Source organism: Saccostrea cucullata, unplaced genomic scaffold, assembly GCF_032062105.1.
Source record: "Saccostrea cucullata isolate Sc308-1 unplaced genomic scaffold, CSIRO_AGI_Scuc_v1 ctg354, whole genome shotgun sequence".
Lineage (NCBI taxonomy): Eukaryota > Metazoa > Mollusca > Bivalvia > Ostreida > Ostreidae > Saccostrea > Saccostrea cuccullata.
The window spans coordinates 496543-520207 of record NW_026940030.1 but is presented as its reverse complement, the minus strand read 5'-3'; the positions used below and the strand labels follow the sequence as shown (position 1 = coordinate 520207).

General features: G+C 31.6%; 1 protein-coding gene across 1 annotated transcript; it reads right to left on the bottom strand.

Annotated features, from left to right (window-relative positions):
* LOC134254612 (uncharacterized) lies at positions 1-21875 on the bottom strand. Its single transcript, XM_062737142.1, has 14 exons — positions 21582-21875; positions 14337-14535; positions 13545-13647; positions 13264-13374; positions 13004-13171; positions 12050-12164; positions 5734-5881; positions 5092-5226; positions 4779-5000; positions 4495-4565; positions 3547-3670; positions 3267-3395; positions 829-1002; positions 1-368 (listed from the first exon to the last, which is right to left on the bottom strand). The coding sequence occupies exons 1-14, from the start codon at positions 21723-21725 to the stop codon at positions 160-162; spliced, it is 2052 nt and encodes a 683-aa protein (XP_062593126.1). The 5' UTR covers positions 21726-21875; the 3' UTR covers positions 1-159.
* Positions 21876-23665: the final 1790 nt, after the last annotated feature.

The following is a 23665-nucleotide window of genomic DNA, read 5'->3' as shown; positions in this document are numbered from 1 at the left end:
AGGAAAGACATAAAAATTGGAGAAAAGAAAAGAATTTCAAATAGATCTACATAAACAATCCAGATTTTTTCCCCATTGATCAAGTTGTACATTGAACTATAAGTCAATTTTCAGTATCAATAACAAGTATAAATGCGAGTTGCATATTTTCCACAGTTACTAATTTAACCCTTTGAATTTACTTCCCTCCTTCTGTTTTTGGGCTATCCATTTGTTAACCATATCCAAGGCAATATCTGGGTCTGACACCTGCTCCACCCCCTCCCGTACGTCTGAGGGGAGGGTTATAAATCCCTCCCGTTCTATCTTTGTCTTGATCACTAGTTGTAAGCAGGTGTTTATGTCGGTTGATTTCTTCACTTTCTCGTCTGTAATACAGAAATTAGTATACTAAGTATTTAAATATTTATCAAATTATTTACCGGATTTAAATCCTTCAAATATGAGACAAGTTTAACATTTATTGAGATTCTTTGCAAGAATACATAAAATATTACAAAACAATACATAAAAACAAGCAAGTACTATTATCATTAGATTAATTTATATGTAATTTTTAATAAAGGCAACTGAGATTTTCAAGGAATGCAATTTAGGGATACAAATTTGTATTTATATTAATGGTCCAAAGTATAAACCAAAATTTATGAATTGCAAGTTGTGTCAATAATAAACCAAAATGAATAAAATACAGTTGGTAAATTAAAAAAGAATATGATAGAATACTGTTTAATGGTCAATTAGAAGAGTGCATGTTACAAGTAAATTATAATTATGGGAAAACTAATTCACAAACATTGAAACCAGAAATAAAAGGATCTGACGTACCAAGTAAAGTCCATGCTTCGGTGCCTTTTGACATTGGGCGTACCCATCGAGATGACCGTATGTTAAGTTTAGTGGCTGATGGGGGATAGGTTGTCCAAAGAATTTCCATAACTTCTCGTCGCTCTAAAGGGCGACAACTTTCACCAAACTTATGACTAAATTGCTTACTGTCATCTGCCAAAATTAAAGTAGGTAAAATTTAGGGATTGAAAAGTCTAAAATACGGAATGGACCCGCACTTACTGAGAGAAAAAGCACCGTAACCATGGTAACTTAAAGTAATTAACATTGTGCAACGGGAAATGACACATGCGTGTGAGAAATTCAAACACAAACAAGAACTAATGACACTTTTTCACACGTGTTATAGGGTGAGCTTGAAACAATATACCAGATTCAGTTTCTGTATACCAAGAAATTTCACAGCCGATTGGTATATACAGGGTCCAAGCTATTTCTAGAACCTCTCTTAGATAGAGTCCAGAATCTCGTATACGAGGGAGAATGGTTTGGCATAAAACACAAGCAGCTGCAAAGGGAAGACGCGAATGGTGTTCAGAGAAGCTCTATATAAGTATTATTTAGTTAACCATATCCAAGGCAATATCTGTATCACCTGAAACAAATTTGGGGGTGGACGAGTGCGTAAGCACGAGTCTCCACCCCCAAATTTGTATCTACGATACAGAACCTGTCGAGTTCTCTAAATGATTTGTGACACGATCAATCAAAAATAGCTCCGCCCACTTTATAACTTTGCAGCATCCAAACTTCCGCCAGAGTGTCGGTAGATGAGGCCCCGACGGGGAGTACGCATCCGCAGTATATATATTTCCACGGAAAACGTAAAATTCGGTCAGATTATGACAATTTAACGGGGTAGACGTAATCGAGTGATAGTGCAGTCTTAATGGAGAAAGTAGAGGATTTAACCGTAATTGTTGTTGATCTATAGATGGAGATTGATTATAATATATTTCAGTGGTCTTAAAATCCCGGTTTAACTAGATTTACAAAAACAGGATTTACAGAAAATTCTTCGATGGACTTTGATATCACGGATTTTTATTTTCTTATTGAATTGCGACATTAAAACGAAGTGAAAGAGACGTGTGACTGTCGTAAGCGAGAAGGATTAAAACGCGAAAAATGGACTTGAATGATTTTGCACGAGGAGAGTGGATGTTTTCCGTTATTGCGAATTTTCTTTTCGTTTGGATCGAAATTACAGATTATGTTATTCGCGTTTTCCTTTGGATCTAAATTACGTGTAGATTCTGTGTGGAATAAGTTTTTTAAAAAGTGATTGAGAAATTTTGACATTGTACATTTTCAGGATTACTACCGGGTATTTCTCTAAAATTTACAATAGGAAAACATCGCATTTACTATTTGTACGTGCTTTTAATTTGCTAAATTTAATCAGATTTATTTTCAGACCGCGCTGTATTGTAATAGTTGGCTAATACAGAACGGAAAGTAGCTCCGCCCACCAAAGTCCCGTTCTGTATTGGGAATACAGAACAGTAAACTTCAAAGAAAAACACCGCTATCGTGTCACAATTAGTGGTAATCTATTCATTTATTACTTTGCTAAAGTAATTTCAAATAAAATTTGCATATGAACAAAATCTATTCAAATGTAAACTCCAAAAAATTGATGAAGAACAATCTATAAATTGTTTTAAGCTCAAATAAGACTTTATAAGATGAAAAATTTTCTTTGACAAGAAAGTTGAAAGTATATATTTGCAAAGTAATAATTATAAAAATGTACAAAATAAGATGATTACCATTTCTTTCATCTTCATTGTAATAAAAATTATGTAATGTAAAAATTAACATTACAATTTACCTTTAACGGTTCATAGACACAGATTTAAAGTTAGTTTTTTCTGTATACATAATATCACGACTTTTGTGTTGTAATAGCATTTCACGTGTAAAATATATTTAAAATCTTATTTTATCTAAAAGTTAGTGAAACTTCAATTTTTTGGGATGGGTTTGATTAACACATCGATCCTTGCACTTTCACAATTTTATTTTTTCTTCTTAATACTTAGGAAAAGTGGCAATTTTTTGTATAACTTTTAGATGAAATAAGATTTTAGTTACATTTTCGTGTGAAATGCTATTGCAATATATAAGTCGTGATATTATACAGAAAATATGAGTAAATATTAATTTCAAATCTGTGTATATTTCAAAATAATTACAAATGCTTGATTTGTATCATCCTCGCAAGCCAGGGGTCCTGGACGAAAGGCAACGTCCTGACTAAGGACCCCTGAGGATGAGTATGTATCACAGGCACTTGTTTCAGAAATAAATACCATTGGTTAAAAAATTATTTCCAAAAACAAGTGTCTGTGATATGTATAAGCTTTGAATGGAAGAAAAAACACAATTGTAACAACAGAGAGAAGAGACCTTACCTAAACATGTTCTCCTGGCTATGACGTCTTTCAGTCTATGTATGGAACTGTAGTCGTAAACGCTGTAGACGTTCTTAGCCGATGAAGCAATGTGTCTCAGTTCCTCCATGTCTACCTGACTTCCAACACCTGTAAATCCAGGTAAATATCTATCAAGTACATACTTGTGTATAGACCACAGAAAATGGGGGAGGTGTCAATTAAAAAAAAAATAAGATACATATTTTCTATAATACAATATTAATGCTAAAGAAGTTGGTTTATAAGGAATCTTTCTTACCTATGGTAATAACGTTGACGTTATCCTCTTTGACGTGTCTAGCGGCTTGTGACGTTCTCTCGGGACATGATGACTTCCCGTCTGTGATGACGATTCCTGTTTTCTGGACCCCGGGCCTGGCACACTACAGACAGATACAGATCAAAAAGTGTGAGTAGCCAAAATCCAAGTGATTTATATTTTATGAAAAATACCAAAAAAGATCGGATTATGAGGTCGGGATATATGGCGAATTCATGGATTATGGAAAGATTGTCAGTTTAATGTACGGACATGATGTTTAAATTATGGGCTCAGTGTTGAAACTGGGTTTGGAATCTATGATACATAACATTTTGAACCTAGCCCCTAACCCCCTTCCATGTTTAACTCTCAGCTCGGTCCTTTTGATGTTTACGCAAGGAAACGTAAATGTGACGAATAAGATGATTCAGTAAACTCTAATTCTCTAAAGATATTATCATATGGGAGATCAAAGAAACTTATTACATGTAAAACTTTGTTTGCTATAAGTAATGCTTTACCAAGCATACTTAACACTGAAAATTGCTTTGTTTCAAAGATCTGTTTGATTCCTTGAGGACCGACGTGATCAATTAATGATGATAGTCTTTAAAAATGCTTGAATAGTCACAATTTAAAAATAGCTAATCAAGAATATGTCATGGGACGTATCGTCTGCCCTCACATTTATGTCCAATGTCTTCTATCTTTTTAATCAATTTCCTATTAATTCCAACGATCCAATTAAAAGAGAATTTTAACGGGGTAATTAGAAAAGAATTAATAGAGAATAACCAATGTTCGCAACAGTATTGACATATTTCAAAATATCCATTAGTAGAAACAACCATAGTTCTGAATCAAACCATACTGAAATAAAGAGAAAAAAAGTTCTTAAGAACTGGTCATAAGTCAACATGAAAATATATTTTAAAGTGAGAATACCATGAACATTTTCTTCATTTCTTTAAGGGCGAGATCTGTCCTGGTCAATCCTTCGTTGTGGGCAATGTTGTCTACATGAAATGATATACAAAGAAAACTCTATAAGAACAATGAATATAAAAAAATACATATTTTGAAGAATAATCTTTTTCTTTTCAAACAATTTAAGACGTGTAATGTTTCCATAATGAATCAATGAATCAATTTTGAGGATATATTTACTGAGCGAATTTACTTTATAAAAGACACTCGAACAAGTGAAAGGGACATGATAACATACTTACCAACTGCACTACATATTTGGTAGGTCATGTTGTATCTATTGATTCCGAATGCTTGGTATACGTCATCACTGTACGGAATAACACCGACCCGGATGTTGTCGGGACCGATCGTAAACGATTCGACTACACTCTTAACAAACTGGGTCAAATAGTGAAAACACATAGGCGTAACGCTAGTCGAACAGTCCAAAACAAATATGACCTCGCCTGAATTGTTTCCACCTGTATTGAAAGTAAATAGGTATGTTTCTTTCTAATGCTATTAAAATACTTTTGCTGAGCATGTGAAGTTGTGAATATATTTTAAGCTAACCTTTGAAAACTTTTTCGAAAGCCTGTTGAATTTCACCTTCGGTCGGATGAAGATCACACGCTGTAAAGAATTCTGGCAAATCTTCCTTCAGGACTCGGTCACCATAAGCCAATTTTCGGAAGGTTTGTTCATATTCTGTAATCAAATTGAAAATTACACATATTTAACTTCATACAAACGTGTCTATCTCTTCTTGTCTTAACAGATAACATGTACTAGTACTTGAATTTTATGTTCATGGATGTTTGCAATTATAGAATTTTATTATTTTTTCGTTATTTTGATTTGAACAAGCACAGTATTTATAAAGATTAATGTGTATTTTCCCCATTAAGATTGTTTGCATGTTTTCATTCTGTTTGTGAGTCAGTTTATCATATTGAATGAGATAGGGAATAGGAAATGTTCTGTCTTCAAATTAAAATAAGGTCGAACTGGACAGGTGAATGTCGAAAATAATCATTAATTCATGTCAATGCATGACTTGATATCACCCGAGCAGCATCACATTAAATCATGCATTTTAATCATATAATTATTAATAATTATCATGAATAACACAAGCTTAAAAATTAGTTCTCCACACCCATAAGAACATTTGTATGGACATGAAACAATAAAAACAGTACATCAGGTACTTACTTAGTTTACTGTCGAGGAACGCCAGTAGTTCCTTTAGATCCACCCCACAATATGGCCTCTTGACGTCATATCGTTCTTGTACCCGTTTGATCAGGTTTTTGTAATCGTTTACAAAATTCTCCCAAGACATGAGGTGTTCCAAGCGAACCTGGTCAATGTAAGATTTATAAAAATAAATAAAAACTTCTCCTACACGATGATTAAATACACAATTAATGTAATTAAATAATATAGATTTTGTGATATACTTTTTTTTGTCAAAATGTTTGAAAATTGATCTTGTTTAGTTCCAGGATTTTGACGTACGTAAGCATGAAGGACTCCCAATGCATTTTTTTTTTTACAATACAGCCCCCTGACCTTGTTAATATTTAAACGTTAAGCGGCCAAGAGTTTCAATGCTGGACATCAATTCAAGGCATAAATTAAACTGTCGTCAAATCATGATAACATGACCTCTGTCTTTGATTGAATGTCTAATCTTGGTCGGCCTGACATGATTTGTATTTTATTGACTGTCGACTTGCCTATAAAGGTGAAAACAGTTGATAAAATATAAAAGAAACACAGAAAATATCAAAAAGGGAAAAAAGACAAGGATAGCAAACTTATCTGAATGATAAAATTGGCAATGAAAAATATCCATTACTTTTATATTGTTTTAAATATATATGCAATTTGATTTTTAAACATAAAATCTGGAGAAAGCAAACAGTAATCAAGCTCATATGTCCATTGAAGGAATATAGGTTGGGAGTGGAGCAAACACGGGTCTCTGAAACACTAGAGGTGGAATTAGGAGGCATAGAGGAGAAAACATCCTCTGTCGATCCGTCATACCCGCCGTATGTTCCTTGTCATGATCGGGCAACTGAAAAATCCTTGAAGAACTAAGTGTGTAAAATTTTTTTTTTTTAACTATTTGTATGAAGCTCTAGCAGGCATTTGGTAGACTAAATTTGCTGAGAAGATCATTGCATCGGCCATAGAATTTGCGAAATGATGACTTTAAACGCGACTGTTGATAGCCTGGTATCATCAATTTATGTTTCCGTTTGTAAATTGCCTCGTCTTAAAATTATTTATACGTAGAGCAGAAAATTACGTATCGAATCAACTGGGAAATAAACACTCCAGCTAGCTACGCAGAAGCTAAGAAAATATTGCTATATATATATAAATAAGGGACGTTGTCGATAGAAACTTGAAGTCATCACGTTTGTCATTAAGTTTTGTTGTTATTTTACCATTAATATAAGAATGCACGAATGTCTTTTTCTAGAAGAATATTAAAATTTGGACACTGAAGTATATCTTATATTTCGAACTCAGGGGGATATACAGTGTAGGTTGAATCAACGTAAGAATAAAAAAATTAATTTTGTAAATAGATAGAACAACGTCGATACATCTTAATGTTGAATTGAGAATCAAAAATGGGCTTTAGAAGATTTTTTTTCATTAATTCTGCTATACGTGAAAACAAAATAAGATGTGTTAACAACAATAACATGAAATCTATAAAAAATGCACTCTTATGTTTGGAAAAGTATTCGAAAACATCCATAGAGAGAGGGGAATAGTCACGGCGTCTTCCATATGGTAAATGTCTTTAAAATAGCAGTTGTTAAGATCAGAACATGGTTTAAATGTTGTTGTTTTTTTAATTGCTCATAAAAATTATATTTTCTTACTTTTCTTACTAAACATTCTTTACATTTTCACATAGGAAATTGTTTTCATAAACGTTCCCTGCTATTCAATCTGCATATTGTTTTACTAATAAAAATACTTTAATGAGTATGCTTTTTTATCGGAATCTGTACGTTTTCTGAAAGTGAAGATGTCCTTAGTTGATGGCAATTTGCACACAATGACTAAGAAATGTTTTTCATAATTCATAATTGTTTCTATCTTCAGTAAAAATCCCAAAATCGACTTATTGTATCATAAAAATTTATAACTAATTTACTTTTTGTTTAATGTTGTTCCAGGACGTAATGTAGAAACGACGTTTGTTCTCAAAATATTATTCTGATCTCAGTCTGATGCTAATTAAAGCTACGCTTTAATCTCTTTTAGCTTCTGTAATTTCGCACACTTAAAATATGCTTGAAGGCATGTTTTACTTTGTATAATTTAATTAAAAATTCATAGTTTTTATTCCAGTAGAACGAATTGAAATTAAAAATGAATTTTCAAATAGGTTTTTTCAAATAACTCGATAGCATACCCACGTAGAATTTCCACCGAGAAAAGCAGTGCAGTGAAGTATTTCTTCAGAATTGCTACAACAATCATTAGAGTATGATGATGTAATTTAAAAGTCATTTCAGGATTGTTTTCTACGATTCAGAAGAGGAGAAATGTGAAGGAGATTGAAAGAGAGGAGTGGAATGCAAACTAAACACTAAATAATTATCTATGTGCATTAATGAATTTAAAAAAAGACAAAAACCGTCAGACACCATACACTTGTTTATATAATTCATCAAGTAAATCCTATAACTAGCAAAATTTATTAATATTAATTATTGAAATGTAAAACCTTAAATAGAAGCTAATAGCACTATACACTGATTATTTCCTTTGCAACTCATGTATGTATTCTACTTGTGTATCTTGTGTACTTGTGTATATTTTTAAAGTCAACGCTGTATATAGCTTTTGAGTTGGATATAAATGCACTGACTACAAATTTACTTTACTGTCTTTGATTTCTCTTGAGAAAATTGGGACCTGTAAAAAATTGCTCTTTAACCCATTAGCAACATCAAATCTAAAAATAAATACTAGTAATTCAAAATTTCATACCGTTGCATGAATGTGCAACAACTTAAAACATTTTTCAACAGTGTAATACTTCAAAATGAGGATCCATGTAGGTTATGTATAATCATTTTTTAAAATTCATTTTCCTATTAAATTAAAAACGATAAATGATAAAAATAATAAGTTTCACTACAAACCACTACATAATAGAAAAAAACTTTTTTAAAAAATGTTATATAACGCTTTAACCACTATATCGCGTGGGCGACATAGCCCTGCAAAATATTTCTAAGAAATTCCTTTCTTTTTATCTCTTTCTCTCACATTTTTAATGCATGAATTTTTACGTTTGCAAACATGGACTTTCTTTGCTATATATGGCCCCTTAATTTACTTTATATATAGCTTTAATTTGTACAGCTATACATGCGACCTTTATTGGTCATTTTCAATTTGATCAAAATGCCGTTATTATAGAAATATGACATCATAAAGTTCATGTTTTCCCGCCATTTTAGCATATTTGGTATAAAACTGCTTATTTTCAAGCAGTTTTTCTTCCAGAAAATACAGAGCGCAGCCTAGAACAAACTTTATATTTTTACGAAAGATGTATCTATCCAATACTAATTAGTGACAGAAAAAGTATGTATGTTCTTCACCGCGCTCTATGTTTCCCTTAAGAAAAAACTTCAAGAAAATGCATATTTTTGGCTTTTTTGTTAGATAGCAAAAATAACTTCTCATGTCATTTACAGCCAGTGAGTGCATATAAATGTGAAAAATGTATTGAAAATGTTTCTAATATAATCTCTTCTACAAAATAAATATCAATTAAACATATCTAATTATCATTCTAAAATGTTGATTTTTAGGGGGCCAAAACTGGCTCTTATCATATATAGTCCTTATCCAAAATAAAAAAAAAATGTCTTTTTTTTTTTTTTTTTTTTTTTTTTTTTAAATATTTCAATTGAAAAGGCATTTTATTGTCTTAAAAAAAAATCCTTTATAGTTTTTTGACTTATAATAAACCACAAAGTTTTCTTATTGGGTTTATGTATTGCTTATGATATAAATGAATATTCAGTCTCAAATTGAAATTATTGCAAAGTTTTATTTCGCTTTATCTCTTAAAAAGACACTCTTTTTTTCCCACTTACGTTCTTTTGTGTTTGAAGTCCTTCATCGTTATAAAGGTACGTCTATCATGTCTTTATGAATAAAAAATTCTCAAAACATGAAGTTTGACAAAATAAAAATGTTGATCTCAGTCTCACTTTTTCATAAAGGATTAATAGTGGAAAAGTAAGACTGATATCAAAAGTGAGCCAATCTCAGTTTTATTGCCCTGGAACCACTTCACCAGTACCGTTGTGTTAAGTGGGGCGGGTAAGTTAAATTTACACCGTCATAAATTGATGTGTCAATATATTTAATAACAGTATCTCTGGAAAATATTTATAAAACTTGAAATTTATACACATTGGGATGCTTGTTTTTCACGTTAATTTCTATGGTCACATTGATTATGAAGATATATGACATGCTTATTTTATGCAGCTTTGATCATAGAACGTAAATCAAGATGTGACAAAATATCATTGAATTCCTTGGAGGAAATTAATGCCTGTATAATTAAAAATGAAACATGCAGGTTGATTACCACGGACGGTTAGACATATTGATATTGTCAAAATGAATGTTTTAAATTGAAAAATGATCTGGGCTGATTTGGAAAAATTAACCATTTAAGGATCGAAGTATTATATTTTTTTTTCAAAATTACTTTAAAACGACGCTCTGATGATATGATACATGAGTTTCTGATTGACAATAACTTTATAGTTTCTGGAGACCAAGACTAATAGTATTCCTGCGATCTCGGAATTCCCATGGGTAGCAATATCACCCCATTATTTGTAGACCTGTTTTTGTATTTACAAGAAACTGAATTTCCCAAGGAACTTTAAAAAGGATTTCACTTAATTTGTTTCAGATTTGGACATCTCGCTGGGAAAAAGTTAATGGTTGACTAAAGCTTTGTGACTCAACTTTTTAATTGTCAACTTCCCTTACTTATGTAGCAATACTCTTATCTCCTTCATATTATTTCTCTCAGTTGGTTCGATAGGCAATATCATGGTCTGCTAACGAAACAAACTAGGCAAAATATTGATAAGCAATGAAACAATAATAACAACAGTCTCATTAAACGTCAGCATTTTGCAAACCCTATGATCGATTCAATGACATTGTTTGTAGATAAAATTGATCATAAAGTTATACAGTGTATATTGACTGACATTTTTTCATACATTGGTAACACTATTTACACACTGAATAGTATAGGATATTTTTTTTCGATTTTTCCGTTCATGACAAGAATCGAACGACAGTTGCGACCGGTCTGCAGGGGTTGCCCACTTCTCCTGGCCCCCTGGTGTTTTTGGGATCCTCGTCTGCTTTGTTCATGGAATTTTTAGCTTAAATACTGTGCGATTTCTCTGTATTTCTTTTAAAACGATTTCTTGAAGACTTAGAAAACGTTGGAGGAAAAGAATTGTCATGTTCTTAAACGCTATAAAATGAATATTTTTGCAAAGTCAGAAACTTTTATATTAATCATGCAATGAAATAATAATATTTCTTTCCTTGCCTTTAAAACATACATTACATTGATTGTCGAAAGAAAATGACCATTGGACAAAGTGACAGAAGAAAGACAAAGTAAATAGTCCCTTCCCCAAGATTTCGGTTTCCAAACTTTATTTTTTTAAAAATAAATTTGACTTGCGTAAAAGGCAGATGGAAGCTGCATGTAGAATTTCCGAACAAAAACCCTATTGCAAAACATGTTTTTAAAAAAGAGGAAGAAGAAAATAACAAAAGATATTTTTATGTTTGCAACGTAAATATCGATAAAGTCATGTTCTAATATACTTTAAAAATTAAATACCTATACCAGCTCACAATAATTTTAACACAAATTTAACAAAAGATACGTCAGGTGTTATATTACGGTTTTAAAGGAAGTCTCAAACATTTTGTAATATATTTACCCATGCAGTGTTGACATTCACACCACAAAATATATTGAACATTGTTAATTTTACCCATCAATATTAAATGTGTATAGAAAGTCATCAGCACTACGTCCCAAAAGATGACTCTAATTACAGGAAAAGCAGGGATAGGTCACATAACAATGTAACAGAAAACTAATTTAATGGAATCATTTACTAAATTTTTCATGCATTTTTGAGACATAACCGCTTTTTTTTAAAATGACACGCTAAAGAGTGTTGATCCTAAAGTAATGACACAGTCAACTGTTTTTGAAATCTTCTATCTCTATCTATTTTGACTTTTTGCTTTTACATTTCATTCCTTTATAAATAATTCTTTTTAGATAATATTAAAAAAAACACAAAATTCTTATTTCATGAATTTTCATTCATATTTTTTAACGAGAACAGTAAAAAAATAACTAGCTGTAGACTTTATCTTTTGTCTAGAGGAAACAGAGAATTAATTTAATTACCTTTCTTTTAAGTTTCTGTAAGAAGCGCCTGACGCTCCATCCCCGGAACACTGCCTGGATCAAACGAGCCGCGTCATTACGTCGACGTTGCTGCAAACGGTGAGAATGGTAACTTCTAAAAATAATAAGAAACATGTGAGTATGTAATTTATTCAATTACTTAATTTTAGAGCTTTCATCAGATGGAAAATGCATATTTTTATAATAATCTTCAGTTAGGGATATGTTGAAACTGAAAATGCGAAATTGAAAGTCTCAAAACTTACACTTGTATGACGTTTTGATAAAGGTCATATTTTTGTAAAAAAAAAAACAATGGCCTAGTATTATCATTAGTCCTAACTGTTGGCCTGAGTGTTATATCCCTGCAAACCATAATTAAAAGTCTGTAATGTTTTTCCCCTTTCCTCAAGTCCTTTTATCCACTAAAATGAACCATGGAGATAACAGATAGTATTCAAGATTGAAAGTCCATTAAACAATACAAAATAGGAGCAGAGCAAACAAGGACCTCCAAAACATCAGAGGTGGGATCAGGTGCCATGGAGGAGTGAGCATCCCCTTTCGACCGATCATACCCGCCGTGTGCTCCTTGTAGAACGTATTGGCAAAATGATATTCAAGTTATTTTACACGTTTATGAAGCGAAAGCTGGCATTCAAACTTCTTGTTACAGACCATATGGAAAACTGTTATTTCAGTCTTGTTTGGTCAAATTGATAATTATATGGTTTGCAGGGATAAACTCTAAGGCCACAACAATTTGGAACATTTTACAACTTATAAAACTTTTCTTGCAACAAACACTTACATCCAGCAGGACCTTAAATTAAAAGTTGGCGATCACTTTATCTATAGATATATACTTACAGAAATATTTTCGTTTATCGAAAGGTTTCAATAAATGTGTCACAAATGATAGGTCGATGAGAGAGAGTTGGTATTACTACTTACGCATAAAATTGTGGATCTGGTGCTCCTTTTTTCGCAAATCTGCTATTCGAACTCGGTGTGATAGATCTGTTTAAAGAACTGGCCCCACCCCCTGGCTCCTGGCTTCTACTGCTGCTGGGGGTTTTACTTCTAACGGGAGACGTCATTTCCAGTCGAGAACTGTGTTCACTTTTTATAGGGTAGAAATTGTTTATTTAAGTTATACCACAATGTAAATTTAAGGCATGAATTAAACAATATTTAAAAACTGAGACACGTACGATCGACTTCTGGGTGGACTCTTTTCTGATAACCATACTTTGTATTCCTTTTCCCAGAGCCAGCGGGAGAAGGGCTGTTTTTCTGTCTTTGTCTCTTTATCAACTTCATATCTATCATTAAAAAATCCGTTCAGATTTGAAAGCTTTTTCTTATAAGCTTAATTTAGAAATATAGATAGGCATAAATTCGAGAAGTCGCTAATGCACGGACTGATTTATATTTCGATGTTTATATAACATTAATACAGTTTACTAGTATATTAATTTAAGAATTGGCTTACCTTAGTTCATAGATGTCTCCATACTTTGAGTTGGTGACATACTTTCTTGTTCTGCGTTTCACATCCGTTAAATCAGATGGAAGAAAGCTTCCGTAGAGAAACTCTAAAATATATTGTAAACTTCTGATAATGTTAAAATTGGTAATATGTGAATGCAAAACTAGAATAATGTTCTTTTGAAAACTGGGCTAGGTAAGTTTAATTGTTCTAAGACTGGTTAATTCATATTTTTCTATCATATTTTTAAGTTTGAGTTTACGAGTTGGCATAATTAAATAGAAAATTTTTCAGAATTTCAATTGATTTAAAGTAAAAAGAATCTGTTAAAAGTATTTGTTAAGAAAATAATTATATCATGAAATAATCAATATACTGAACATGGACTTTCCTGGCTTTACCTTGGTTGTATTAATTTTTGGATCTTTGATGGTCACTTTTTTCCTGTTTAACCTTTGTTGTATTTCGGACTCTTTTATGTTTGAAGGTAACCCTTTTTCTAGTTTTATCTTTGCTAAAATTCAGATTGTTGTATTGGATGGGATTGTTATTAAATGGTCCTTTAATTTTTTCTAATTTTTAAATTTGTTGTACTAGTATTAATTTTTTAATTTTCATTTTTTTTGTGGTTTTACCTGTAATATTTTGGATAATATTATGTTCTATGATCACTTCTTTTAATTTTACCTTGAATATACATGTATTTCGGATGGTTCTGTTCTATTCGGTGGACACAATTTTTATTTTGTTGTATTTTGGATTATTGTGTTCTATAGTGATCTTTTCTATTTTTACCTCTATTGTATTTGGGATTGTTGTGTTTGATGGTCACTTTTTCAGTCCAGGGTTTCCTCCTGTACCGTCTCTCCTGTCTCCTGTTGTCCAACATTTCTGCCATTGAAATGGGTTCCCTTTCATCTGACAGGGATTGTCCTAACTCGGAAGGGACACTTTTCCATCGCCGAAGAACAGAATCATTTGACTCACGTCCGCCCTTATAAGCAAAAAAAAAAAAAAAAAAAAAAAAAAACAACTTTGATTACTGGTAAGAAAATACATCATCTTTGACTTAATAAAATTGTCTTGGTCCTGTAAAACTTATTTTTAAACTCACAAATGTGCCTTGAAAAATAAAGTTTTTGGGTATAAAACATGGCAATCTCTATGCAATGCATGCAACTTTCTGTTCAGTTAAATTATATTCGAAAGAGTGATTCATTGGTTTTGTGAATCATTTGTCGTTGTAATGTTTGTATGGCGGTTTCTGTCCTCTATAAGCAAAATTGTTTCTTAAGATCATGTCGACGTGCCAGAAAATATTATGTCAGCTAGCAACATAACTGTTGACATGTACATGCAATAAAATGTGATCAAGTAAACATTTGCGTAAATTATCAAGTATCACCCACCAGTGACATGATGACATCCATACTAGATGCATCAACTTAATAAGTCGGCGTATTTAGGTGAACATGGATTTATGTCACTTAAGGAAGCTCTAAACACTAGCAGAAACTGCTTTTTGGACTTAGAGAAAAATATATTATATAAAAGTGTGCATAGTGAGACTTTTCCATTCATTGCTAACATAGGGTACGTGCTTTATTTCTGCAGAAAAAATGTTCAAAGTTAATGGGCTATTTGTAAGCAGAAATTACTGCTGTTTACTTGATTGGGAAAATTAATAAAAATAATGAATTCAATTACTAATTTTTGGTCTTATATAATGCTAAAAATATTTTAATCTTTTAAAAAACGTGTAATTAATTGTAAATAACAATTTTAATAATCTTTCTTCTAAGGGAAGATCACTCTAACTGCATAAAACTACCCTATAAGTGTAGTGTACACTATTAGAGCGTTCTTAAACAATGTTGCGGCAAAGAAAAAAAATATTTTAATATTTGCCGAAGCACTGTTTAAGTAACATAATTCCACTTTTATATGTACTTAAAGAATTTTATTCGGTAATAACCAATATTTGCCCCCCACAATCAAACTTGGACGGAGAAATATTTAATTATGTTCTTAAACAGGGGAATGAATGCTGACTTCAAAACACTCAATATTTTCATTAGCAATGACGTCATATGTCATATAATCATATCAGAATGACGTCATATAATCATATCAGAATGATTTTGAAATACAGAAGAATTTAGAACGCTCTGAGAATCGTGGCAAAGAATTACAGCATTTGCTAGAAAAGTCAGAACTGCGCTGTAAGGACCTACAGTATGAATGTGGTAACCACCTAATAAAACAGTCGCAACTTGAAAGCCAACTATCAGTTCTCCATGAGAAAATCAACTGTGCTGAAATACAACACAAACATTTATCAAAAGAGATGGACTCCATGCAGGAAGTGATCACAACAAAAAACGAGATTATTATGGATCAAGAAAGGCACATTAAAAACCTAAATAATGAGATATCAAAACTTCATGACTCTTTAATACATGAAAAAATTCATGCAAGTAGAATGGATGACTCCTTATTTGAGCAGAATGTAAATAACAGTCAGAATGATGCTTAACCACATCAGAGACGAGCTGTAAACAAACAAAATCGACCAGATCATAATGCTGAACTGCACCAAGGACGAGCTGTAAACATATCAAACAGACAAAATCTACCAGATGCTGAACCACGACAAGTTGACAACAAACCAAAGCAAGCTGTGAGAAGCCGACAGGAACGAGCAACTCGACACAGAAGAAAACAAGTTCTATTCGTCGGAACATCAAACATTAAATATGTTAGCTGTAGGTATGTAGCAGGGAAGAGATACTATGTCCATAAAGAGACCAGATACACCATTGATGATGCAACAGAGTATATACAGAACTATGACGGAGAGATGAAACCAGAAATCATTGTGTATCATCTACTATGCAACGATGTTGAAAAATCCTCAAATCCTCAGCTATTGAAAAAATGTCAACACTTAATCGACGTAACCAAAGCAAAATTTCCGTCCTGTCGACTTATGATATCCCTTGGCTTACCCAGAGGAGACCGTGAATTCAACCTGCGAATAAATACTCTGAACATAGATCTTCAGAATCACTACAAGCGTGACAATTCCGTCGTTCTTTGTGACAACAGCAATTTATTCTACAGAGGCATGCCACTCAGAGGCATCTTGCGTGACCAGAAGCACTTGTCCAAACAAGGTGTTTTCCTTTTCTCCGAGAATCTCCGAGAAGAACTTGATTGTCTAGAATAATGCGAAAACTTTTAAAGATTGGAAGTTGGAATATAAATCAACTGAAATCTTCAGTTCACAATAAATCGAGAGATAAATATTTCCTTGCAGAGATTAGTAGATATGATATATTTGGTATATTAGAAACAAAACATAGTAAAGATGACCACTTTGACTTCGGTCAAGATTTTAGCTCTATTTCAGTTCCCCGCCCTAAAGAAGAAAAATATCCTGTATCAGGGGGGATCATAATTTTGTTGAAAAACTCTATTAAGCCAGGAATCAAAATTATCAAAAATACCAGTAGTGAAATACAGTGGATTAGATTAGCTAAGGAATTCTTTGGCTTTGAAAAGGATCTTTACATTTGTTTCACATACTTTGCCCCTTCTAATTCATCATATGTCATAAGAAACAATTTGGATGTCTTACAAATATTAGAACATAATGTCACAGAATATAGCCAAATTGGGAATATTATAATATGTGGCGATTTTAATGCAAGGACCGGGACTGAAATAGAAAACACAGATTTTGATTCTTATGTTCCAACTTCATTTGACCATGTTGATTATCATTTGCCTGTTAGATCTAGTCATGATTCTTTTGTTAATAAGAGGGGAAGAGATCTTATTGATTTTTGTATATCCCATGATTTGCATTTTTTGAATGGGAGAACTGTTGGAGATTTAAGTGGAAAGTTTACGTGTTTTCAATACAATGGTAATAGTATCGTTGACTATTGTATAATATCAAATTCACTGTCAAACAACATTTTGTATTTTATGATTCATGATCATATACCAATTCTCTCAGACCATGCAAAATTAACATGCCAGATTAAAGCCAATTTTCAGGAGTTTGGCAAAGAAAATCATGTATCGAACTCGAACATATTAATTCCATCCTCTTATATATGGAATAAAGAATCTATTATACATTTTCAAGCCGCGCTGAATAATAATGAAGTGCAAACAATGATAAAAGAATATTTGGAAGATGATTTAAACATAATTAATTATAAATCTGTCCATCCTTCAAACAGCTCTTGTAACGAGCATAAATCTGGAAGTGATCATGCATTAATGAGATTTAATGATATTATTAAAACAGCATGCAACAAATCGTTAAAGACATCCCTTAAGGTTAAAGTAGGTGTGAAAAAAGACAAAATTTATAAAAATAAAAAATGGTTTGACTATGATTTACACAAGATGAAGTTAGAATTATTAAATAAAAGTAAATTGTATTCTAAATATCCTTTTGATCCGATTATAAGAGGTTCTTTCTTCAAGTATCGTAAACATTATAATAAACAATGCAAATATAAACAAAGAGAATTTAAAGCAAGTATTATGAAAAATTTAGAGACATTGCATGCGAAGGATCCAAATTCATACTGGAAATTAATCAAAGAATTAAAAGAAGACAATGACGAACAAGACCCTTCAACAAGAATATCTCATGATAAATGGATATCTCATTTTTCAAACCTACTTTCAATAGATCAGAAGTTTACTCCACAAGACTTATACTTTAGAAATCTTTGTGATCAAAGTCAAAAGAGTAAAACCTTTTCACTCCTTGATTGTAGAATTACAGAAAAAGAGATAATTGATGCAGTAACTAAACTTAAAAATAACAAGTCAGCTGGCCTTGATGGAATTAAAAATGAAATGATTAAAGCTGGATTATCCCAAATAGTAGGATGTTTGTTAAAACTATTTAATATAATTCTTTCTACAGGAGTTTATCCCTCTGATTGGAAAATTGGGTACTTAAAACCATTATATAAATGTGATGATCCATGTGACACCTCAAATTACAGAGGATTAGCAATTATGTCTTGTCTCTCCAAAGTGTTCAATAGTATATTAAATGCAAGACTTCAAACTTACCTAGATGACCATAAAATTATCAATAAATGCCAAATAGGATTTCAACCCAAGGCTAGAACATCTGATCATATGTTTGTACTGAAAACACTAATTCAAAAATATAACTCCTCTAACTCAAAATTGTACACCTGTTTTATTGACTTTTCAAAAGCGTTTGATACAGTACTTCACTCGGCCTTATTATATAGACTATCTCAGATTGATATTAAAGGTCCTTTTTACTATGTCATTAAGAGCATGTATACCTCGAATAATTTACATATTCGAATTGGTAATAAACTTACTAAAAGCTTCATCCCTGAATTAGGGGTAAGGCAGGGGGATAATTTGAGTCCAAACTTGTTTAAAATCCTTATTAATGAACTACCAGATATGTTTAACAGTGAAGATGATCAAGTATATTTGAATAATGAACCTCTTAGTTGTCTTCTCTATGCTGATGATCTTGTTTTATTATCATCTTCTCCAAAAGGCCTACAGAATTGTTTGAACAAGCTGGCCACTTTTTGTGATAAATATTGTCTTACTGTAAATTTGAAAAAAACAAAAGTTGTAATCTTTTACAAAAATGCACGACTCACAAATTTACATTTTATATATAAAGGTCATGAAATTGAGTGTACATTGTCATATAAGTATCTAGGGGTTTTATTCAATGCATCTGGTTCATTTGCTCAATGTCAGTATGATTTATATAAGCGTGGTTTGAGGGCTTTCTTTAAATTGGTAAAATGTTTTGGTAATACCAAACCAAATGCAAATATCTTGTTACATCTTTTTGATCATACTGTAAAACCTGTTGTTTTATATGGAAGTGAGATCTGGGGCACTATAAACACAGAATCTGCAGTTGTTAAAAGGACAAATTATGAAATAGAAAATTCCTTTAAAAATTTATTTAGTGATAAACTACATATCAAAGCTCTAAAATATATTTGTGGGGTTCACAAGAAAGCTTCTAACCATGCTGTTATGGGTGAATTAGGCAGACATCCATTGTATATTGAAATCTTGTATAATTGTATCAAATATTTGCAACATATTTATAAATCAGATAGTACTTTACTAGCAAGTGCACTACAAGAAAATATAATATTGAATAATAATAGAAAGAGCTGTTGGTTGAGTAGTATTCATTTTATGCTGGAACAATTAGGAATATCCTGTGACAACATCTTGGCTAAAAACCTTCCATCAATAGTTTATAATGAACTAAATAGAAGATTTACTAATATATGGCAAAATAATTTATCAGAGTGTGTTAGAAATGAAAAAGGCAAACTTCGAACATATGGATTATACAAAACAAGACTAATAAAAGAAAAATATTTTTCTATGATATCAAAACCAGAGGTTCTTAAATGTTTTACAAACTTCCGCATTAGTTCACATAAGCTTGAAATTGAAACTGGCAGATACAGAAATGTGCCTGCCATGGATCGAAAGTGTAAACTTTGTGCTTCAGACTCTGTAGAAGATGAAATCCATTTTATATTTGAATGTTCAGCTTATAAACTATATAGGCAAGTATTCATTAATCATATAAGTGAAGAAAATAAAAATTTCTCCTCACTTTCAAATAGAAATAAATTTATATGGCTAATGTCAAATGAAAGTAGTGATATAATAAATAGTTTTGCAGAATATATATTTAAATGTTACAATAAAAGATCCAATGTTGTCTCAGGATGTTCCTGAAAGTTGAGAATGATAATTTATAATATGCAGACAAGGTAGATATCCAATAAAATTTCTGCATGATGTGGCATAATGTTTGCGTTTGTGTACTTTTATCATATATTATACATATTCATTGTTGCATATGAATTCAACTATCATTTGGATCTCTTCCTCTCTTTAGCTTTATATTTTATTTATCATTGTTTATGTTGTATTTTTCTTGAATGCCCTTCATGGGCCCAAAATTGGAAATAAATGATATTCTATTCTATTCTATTCTATTCTATGTATGAAATGACTTCACGAAAATGACGTAAATTTAAAATTTCCATGATTTGTACAGACACATTCTTCCTCAATGTTTTTATCGGCGTTGTATACTTCTTGTTCGGGAAATGAAAGAAAACTCCGTCGACAATTAAGTGTGAAAATAATGGCTTGGCAATTAGTATGTGAAAAAGTCAGTCAACTTTTGACCAAATGATAGATTAGAAAGTAAAGGGAAGTTGACGATTAAAAAGTCATCACTTTACTGATAAAGCTTTAGAAAGCTTTGTTTTGAGGTTGCAGTTATCGTCTTTTTCTTGTAAAATATTCAGATATGTACAGATGTAACAGACTCCTGGTATCTTTTTTCAAGCTCAATATGATATATTACGATATATGAATGGAAATAAGTATAATAATTGATAAAACAACGTCATTATATCTGAATGTCGAGTTGAAGGCTACAGCAAGTGTCTGCTTATCATGTATCAGATTTTGAATAAATTCTGCTTCATATGAATGCAAAGTTGGTCTGTGTGTAAAACCAGATTGTTTTTAAGCAAAATATACGTACTTTTGCAAATGACCAATGACAAGGTAAGTAAATATACGAGTACTTTTTTTTTTATTGAAAAAAGCAGTTGTCAAGATCAAAAAGTTCTCCTCATCATGAAATACTGAAATTGCCATTTAGATATATAAAGTCCCCAGTTAATTAATATAATTATAGTCAAACTTTTGTATTTAAAAAATTCTTTTATGCAAAGAGGCACTTTTTACATAGTTTATTGGGTAAAAAAAAAACTATCGCAAAGAAAGCTGCAATATGTAATAATCTGACAGGTATATCTATATACATGTTAACATTGTGTCCTAACATCTTAATAAAAATATCTTCAGAGCATTGATACTCATGTAACCAAGTAATTCTGTTTGCCTCTTGTCAACCTTGAATATAATTTTTAAATAAAATTAGTCACTGCGTACCTGTTTAGAAGGCTTGGAAATCGTGGAATAACTGTTGGAGATCGTTGAACTTCGCGGAGTTAAACTCCGAAATGGTATTGTCTGTGGGGGACCAGTCCAGCTTTTCTGCCAAAGACAATGATTGCGCAAAATATTCCTCTCCATGCTACACTTTACACTTGCTAAATTTCACAAGCTTTTAATATTTACACCTTTTTCACAAATTTTTCAATAAATGTGCACACGAAAATGTTCTTTTAAAATTCATTTCATTTGCTCATGCATCGGAATTTGAAATTCAAACGTGGTCTATATATTTAACATCCTTTGTAGGAAAAAAAAGTTGGATGTTATTGGCTGCTTCGTTATATGTTTTAAAATGAAAAAATAAACATCAATTTTTGAATAATTAATTGGATGATAGTTTCTCAAAATTAGTCGAGTGTAATATTACAGCGTTCTAAAACAATTCGTAGGCAATAATGATAAAAAGTAGAAATTTGCATTATTTGTTCATGGATTTGATGTATAATTAATGAGCATTTCAATACTTTGCAATATCCACAGGGAATATTTAATATTTAGGGTATTTGAAGCGTTATCTTTGATCTTGGGGTGGCACAAAATCGATCCTCATTTTCAACTACCGGGTAGTCATGTATGATAAATAGCCATTACTGATGATCCACTGAAGCGTACCTGTAATAAATAACACTTACTTGTCCATGATAATTGCAAATCATCAAGGCTTGGATATTCATTGTAGCATGCTTAACCCATCATAGAGTTTTCGAACTAAATCTCAATTAAAGCAATTTTTGACCTTTGAATTTTATTTGCTGGAAACCAAAAAAAATTTTTTTTGCCTCTTAATCTAATGGATTCTTTCTCGGTGAAACAGAATGACATGAAATACAATGTCATCATTAAAAATTTCAAAGATCAGTTTGGGGGGATTCTTTGATTTCGTACATAACCCAAAAGATGATTTATTTCCTTTGTTTGTGGGAAATTTACAATGTAAAGATACATGTACAATTTTGTAGAAATTGAGGGGTAAAGAGAACGCAGACATAGACTCTAACACATGGAACTCCTTCAGTGATGAATTTATGTCCATTTTGTGCTTCCCCGCCCCTTCTTATTTCTTAATCTGTAATAATATGATTGCTCTCTCGATAAAAAAAAAATGTCGTAAAAATCTTACCGAGTAGATTGCTTCTTCCAATACAAGTTGGGGTTTACTTTATATATCAATGATATCATCATTATAAATTTTTCTTCACTGACTTATATACTTATACATTAAAACCGGGAGTCTGAAAAAGAACATAAATGTAATTTCTTTACTGAGATAATGAAAAACGTTTTTTGTTAATGTAATCTGATCCATGAATTTGATCTTTAATGAAGAAATTTCATTTTTTTTTACTAACAGTATTGGTTTTATGAGTATCCAAGAAATTAACGTGAGTTGAGCTACTACTTCTGCACCGACAGCTTGGTTAAAACCGCATCCACACTGAATTTACCTAAACTGAATTTCTATACTGTACATCTGTTAAAGTTGTTAATCATATACATGTTATTTATTTTTTAGTTTTCTAATGGTGATTATCGTGTTTTTAACAGGGATTGGTGAAATCATTTTTTCTATGAACCTAGTATGACGTAAAAGAAAAAAATGATGCGGGTATATCAATCAAATCTTAAGTTTTCAGGTTTTATCCATGCATTAAATACCCTTTACCTTGATATGACATTGATTTTGTGTGATCAGTCAATAATTGTGCAGTACCAATTATTGTTCGGTAATTGTCAAGATTTGACAAAGCCTTTGAAAATAAAAAAATAATTAAATGATTTCTAACACTTTTCTGCTTCTTTCCATGATCATAAAGGAGAAATAGTTGATTCAAGTTTAAGGAGGTTTAATTATGAAATAAAAATGACTAAAAGTGAAATAAATTGTGAAGATTGTCCTTAAGTTTATCAATCTGTGATTTTAATTACAATTTTCAATTACAATGACATTCTACTGATTATACTCCTACATGTAGGCAACCCCCCATAGCAAACTATCCATCGGAAGATTAAGTTTATGT

Coding starts and splice junctions, on each gene's coding strand:
- LOC134254612 (XM_062737142.1), bottom strand. CDS start 21,725: ATGGAGAGGAATATTTTGCGCAATCATTGTCTTTGGCAGAAAAGCTGG. Junction 3,396..3,546: donor CGTCAACGTTATTACCATAG/GTAAGAAAGATT, acceptor CTGGATTTACAG/GTGTTGGAAGTCAGGTAGAC. Junction 1,003..3,266: donor AGCCAGGAGAACATGTTTAG/GTAAGGTCTCTT, acceptor TAATTTTGGCAG/ATGACAGTAAGCAATTTAGT.